Source organism: Orycteropus afer, unplaced genomic scaffold (assembly GCF_000298275.1).
Source record: "Orycteropus afer afer isolate SDZICR_OR568_19922 unplaced genomic scaffold, OryAfe1.0 scaffold00164, whole genome shotgun sequence".
NCBI lineage: Eukaryota > Metazoa > Chordata > Mammalia > Tubulidentata > Orycteropodidae > Orycteropus > Orycteropus afer.
The window spans coordinates 4,516,017-4,521,957 of NW_006921751.1; the positions used below are offsets into that span (position 1 = coordinate 4,516,017).

Genomic DNA, 5,941 nt, shown 5'->3' on the forward strand with positions numbered 1-5,941 from the left:
CATGGTAGGACAAACCAACAGACAAGTTTGTCTCCCTGTTGGAAACCTCTCCTACCACCCTTACCTGAGTCCCTGCGACTGACTCCTCCTCTGTCCAGATTTGTAGGCCTTTTAATCCCCTTTTTTCTGTTCTCCTGCCCTGCTGCTTTGGGCATGCCTGATTTCCCTCTCCTCAAGGGATCCCTCTGGCTGACTGCTCCTCTGTCCAAATTCCTGGCTTTTAATCCCCTTTTCCCTGCTCTCTTGCACTGCTGCTTTGGGCATGCCTGAGTTCCTCTCCTCACCTGGATCCCTTCGGTTGACTGCTCCTCTGTCTGGGTTCCTGGCTTTACATAGAGATATAAACATCTAAAAATGCAGCCACGTTCAGCACATTAAGTTCAGAAATAAACATGAAAAAAATGAATATTCTTTTCTTTATTGGAAAGCAACAATTCTCAAGATAAAAAAACAATTATCTTTAACAAAGAAATAGGCCCGACTCATAGCGACCCCTCCTTGGGTTTCTGAGGCAGTATCACTATGGAAGTAGGCTTGCCCGACCTTCCTTCCGAGGAGTGGCTGGTGGGTTTGAACCACCAGCTGTCTGGTTAGCAGGCAAGTGTCTTAGCCACTATGCTACCAGAGCTCCCTTAACAAAGAAAGAGGTAATATAATAATTTTGCCTTATTTCATTCTTTGGGTGCATTTAGAGGAGTCCAGGAAACAACTGTAATCATTCATTTCTTCTAAGATTTCACTTAAGAAGTCTTTTCAAAGTTCTTTTCTCTTAAAAACAGGAAACAAAGGTAGTGATATCTAATATGTATTGCTTACCTACATCAAAAGCTAACATGCAATTAAAATTAGATCTAAGAAGTTTAATTTTTTTAAAATAGTTTAAATGCATGTTATTAGCTACATACAGTTTTCTGAGGTGGTACATCTCTGTCTCATTTTAATATTAGAATTAATTTTTTTTCCTTCCTCCAGTATTTCCACTGAGATAGTTTTAGAGTATATTTTTAAAGTAAATTGATGAACATCATTATTGCATGTCTTTGGCTTAAAAAGACGTATCTTGATAACAAGCATGTCACAATCCTACCTACTATAAATACTTAAATTAATATCTTAAAGACATTAAGTTCACTTAAAATTAAAACTGAATTTAAAAACAGAATTTATTTTAAAAAAATAAATGATTTTTTTTCCTTGCTCTTTTCTAAACATATGTAACCTAGTAAAACATAAAACATTTAAGCAAAAGATTGCAAGAAAATAAAAGAAGAAAATCATACACTTTAAATGCACATATTTCATAAAAATCATTTAAATATCCATCTCACCAATATCATTAGCAAGTGAATTAGGATCAGATGCCCCAAGGGTGGCTTCAAATTCCTCTTGAAGACGATACGCTCTTTGCAGCAGAGCTTCAAGCTTATGGATAAATTCAGCACTAATAATATCCTACAAGGAGAGGAAAAAGTATGCAGAGCAAATATTAGATTCTAATGTTAAAATTCTAAGTATTTCCCATTTTTAAATGAAAGACAGGGAAAAAGAAGAACATAAAAAATTAAGTGTTGGTGCATAACGTGGATGAACTTGAAGGACATTATGCTGAGTGAAATAAGTAAATCACAGAAAGACAAATATAGTATCCGTTCATTGCTGTGAAGGGTCAAGGAAAGGTTTATATATGGAGGGAAACTTTGTTGGTTGCCAGGGGTGGGAGGGAAGGGGAAGGAACACTGAAAAAAAAAAAAGAATGCATTGACCCATGTCACTTTACTTTTGTATATTTCATTACACATAAATTATATTTCAATAAAATGCATTTAAAAAAAATTAGTGTTGGGCAGTGGACAGAATTCTGCCATAGAAGTCATGAGACCTAGTTTCTATATGCATCTTTGTAAAATCATCTCAATTCACAGGGATTTCATTTCTTTATCTGTGAAACTGAAAAGTTCTCAAAGTGTAGTCCCTAAAAGAGCAGCCCCAGCAGCACCTGGAAATTTGTTAGAAATTCAAGATCTCATGATCCATCCCAGAGCTACTGAACCAGCAACCCTGGGGATGAGGCCCTGAGATCTATGTTTTAACAAGCCTTCTAGGGATTCTGATGCACACTCAACTTTGAGAACTACTGGCCTAGAGGATTAATAAGGAAACTTCCAGTTCTACTTCTATGTGATTTTTATGAATATATTGGCACTTAATTAAACCTAAAGTATAGAAAAGACTTTGAAAAATTCCTATAGAAAATCATGTTTATATATTCCCTATATCCTAAGAAACCTGACGATTAATTGCAAATTTGGTGTTTAACTGCAAAGTGAACAAAAAAGAAAAAGAAAAGAGAAACATCACATAATCCTAAAAGGGGAAGAAAGTTCTACTAAATGCCACAGAAAGCAAGTACACTGATTCTTCTAATATTATGAAGTCCACTCTAAAATAAATTACCCTTACATCTACATTTTCTTCAGCAATAGCATCTCCTGCACCCAATTTAATGGAACTACAGCTTGCTTCATCTTCAACCTGTCTATTACGAAAAGTTAGAGCTTGTTCCCATCGACGCAATGCCTCTTCAAACAATTCCATACCTAAAAATTGATAACAGAACAATTATGAATAAGCAAAACCAATGTCAAAATGGTATCATTTGGATCTTGAATGTTTTTATAATCACTGGTGGCACAGCCTGACTATAATTTTGACACACTCACTCACTGCTGTCGAATTGATCCCAAGTCATAGTGACCCCTCCTTGGGTTTCCAAAGTAGTATATCTATGGAAATAGATTGTCTAGTCTTCCTACTGAGGAGTGGCTAGTGGGTTTGAACCGCCAGCCTTCTGGTCAGCAGTCAAATACCTTAGCCACTATACTAAAGAATAATTTTAAACTTACATGACTTTATAATGGAATCTTAATTTCCTGATATATTCTGGGCCTACAGTTCTAATCAACCAAAAGTGAAAGAGAAAATATACAATATGGTTGAGTTTTTTTAATGGAATTCAAATGTATATGGTACTTAGGATATTTCTAAAATAGTACTATGAATTCAGAAATAAAATAAAAGTAGCATGTTTTTATAGTAAAACAATTACCTTGCAAACTGTTGTTGTTGTTATGTGCCGTGGAGTTGGACCTGACTCATAGTGACTTCACCTTGGGTTTCCGAGGCGGTATCACTACAGAAGCGGATTGCCCAACCTTCCTTCCGAGGAGTGGCTGGTGGGTTTGAACTGCCAGCCTTCTGGTTAGCAGTCAAGTGCATTAGGCACTATGCTACCAGAGCTCCTACCTTTCAAACTATCCCCCTAAATTAAAAGAAGACTGATAGCAGAAAAAGATAAGTAGAAGACATTAGTTTACCAGAAGCCAACAGGTTTAAAAAAGGTTCTAAAAAGGACAAAGAACAAAGCTGAGAAGAAAGACAGAGCACAGAAGTCTAGAATAAAGTATTTTCTATCATTTTTTCGCCCAAAGAGTGTCCTAAACTACTATTTGATGCCAATTTGTTGATTTGGATGGATCAATTACTACACTAGGGTGAAGAAATCATAAGACTATTCGAAGAACCACAAAAGATTTCAGTTCAAGTAAGAGTTCCATCTCCCGGCCACTAAAAAGCTATTGTGGGAAAATGGTTGTATGACTCTTTTCCCAAAAATTAAAAAAAAGCTTATAAAAATGATTATACATTTCAAAGAAAATCAGAATACTTTCAAACTTCAATTTTTTCTAAACACATAAATGAAAAAGATCTTTAAAAGCTGCTTAAGAATCTGAATAAGTCATTCAAGAGATGTTCTTAAGATATCCCAGTTACAGAAGATCTCTCTTCTAAAGTCATGAATAGTCAGTTATCTAGAGAACCTTAACAACGAGAAAAAAAGGTTTATATCGTCTACATTTCTCTAAGTGTTTGTCCATTTATCTCAAATTTTAACTTTTAATATTCTAACAGAAGCTGTGAACGTAGGTTTACTAGACATAACCAGACTAATCTAGAAGCACAGAGAGGTTAATTATCTAGGGATCTTTGGGAAAGGTAACAAGAAAAATACTCTTGGGTTCCGGCAAGATGGCGGACTAAGCAGAAGGACTGCACAGACCCTCTTCAACAAAGAAAAGGGAAACCAATGAACACAAACACAGAAGATAATCTTGGACCCCTGAGCCTTGAAGGGAAGGATACAGAAGTGGACTAAACCCCAACTAGCGGAAGAATTTGTGTGAAAATACCAAAAAAGGAGACAGACAGAGCTGCGGTCTGGCAGCCATCCTGAGCGACCCTGACGGCACAGACAGCTTGGAGATTCCCGAGTGGTGGTAGGACCTAAGAATTAACGTAAAAATCACCCTGCTAGCCAGGGACCGTATGGACTGTGCACGGTGGCTGGGGAACAAACAGAGAAGGTGAAGAGAAAGGTGGACTGAGCTGTGGACTTTTGCTGGTCCAGAGGGCGCCACCATTTTGTAGGTTTAAAAAGCGGCTTGACTATTTTGGATATTTAAAGAGACAGCGCTCTCACAGATTCCTGTGGTGGTAGGACTTAAGAATTAACCTAAAAATCATCCTGCTAGCCAGGGACTGCATGGAGGACTGTGCACGGTGACTGGGAAACAAACGGAGAAGGTAAAGAGAAAGGTGGGGTGAGCTGTGGACTTTTGCCGGTCTGGAGGATGCAGCTATTTTGAAGGTTTAAAAAGCGGCTTGACTATTTTGGATATTTAAACAGACAGCGCTCTCGCAGATTTCTGGGGCTTAAGAACGCATTCTGCTTTCCAAAAACCCCAAGGACACTCGGGGCCTGCAAAACTGAAAAAGTACAACATTCTTTTTGTTACTATACCCTACACCCACTTGGTGAATGGAGGTGTGGCCATCCCCACTCCCACCTACCTTCTGGGCCAACAGGAACTCCATCACAGTCTCTGTGCTCAGACAGAACCTGGGTGCCATACCCTGTTCTCCACCGATTTTTTCTTTTTTGTCTCTCTCTTTTTTTTTTTTTTTTCTTTTTCGCTTTATTTTTCCCGGTGATTAGTTTGCTTGTATTTGTCTGTTTTAAACCAACTAATATTATTAATACTTTTGTCCCTTTAATTATTCTCTCTCTTTTTTTTTTTTTTTTCTTTTTCGCTTTATTTTTCCCGGTGATTAGTTTGCTTGTATTTGTCTGTTTTAAACCAACTAATATTATGGATACTTTTGTCCCTTTAATTATTATTCTTAATTTGCCCCTACCAGGTCATAGTTTTCAGCATTTTTTCTTTTCCCTGTGCCTGGTTGAAATTCCCCACACACAATTTAAGGTTTTTTTTTTTTTTTCTTTTCCCCCTTTTTCTCATGACTAACCCCATTCCTTGTTGTCCTTTTTGCATTCTTCCTATTTTTTTCTTCATTTATTATTCTCCTTCCCTATTTTCTTCTTTTTTCCCCTTTTTTCTTTTTCTGGTTTCTGTTCCTGTGTGATTACATGGTGTGTTTTTCGTCCATGGGATTTTAGTTTTTTGATGGTTATTCAATTGTAATTTGTGTCTAACTGAGTGGGAGACAACAACAGTCCTCAAAAGACACAACTACACCCACACCTCCTGCGACTTCACTTACTGAGCGAGAGCCACTTCCTCCTTCTCAACCAACGGGCCAAGGATAAAAAACCACCAACAAGAGCCTGAATCACCCTTGGCTGCTCTTCACAGTTAACAGAGATCTACACACAACAACGTCACGATGCCTTGGAAACAACAGGCCATCACAGTCCACACAAAGAAGCAGGATAAAGTGGTAGAAACAAGGGAGCAGGATACAGACCCCGAATACATCCCTAAGGAAGAAGCAGCATTGGAACTCTCTGATAAGGAATTCAAAAGAATTATATTTAGCTATCTTCAAAGGATTGAGAGACAGACCAAAGAAAACACAGAAAAAA

The 5,941-nt window shown here is 37.6% G+C and overlaps 1 protein-coding gene across 1 annotated transcript in view; it reads right to left on the bottom strand.

The window, feature by feature from the left end:
* MIGA1 (mitoguardin 1) overlaps nt 1–5,941 on the bottom strand; it is a 180,413-nt gene that overhangs the window by 120,528 nt on the left and 53,944 nt on the right. The window contains exons 5-6 of the mRNA XM_007946491.2: nt 2,461–2,597; nt 1,329–1,452 (exon numbers count right to left, since the gene is read on the bottom strand). Of these exons, the coding sequence (XP_007944682.1) occupies nt 1,329–1,452; nt 2,461–2,597 (261 nt within the window). The remainder of the gene's footprint in view (nt 1–1,328; nt 1,453–2,460; nt 2,598–5,941) is intronic.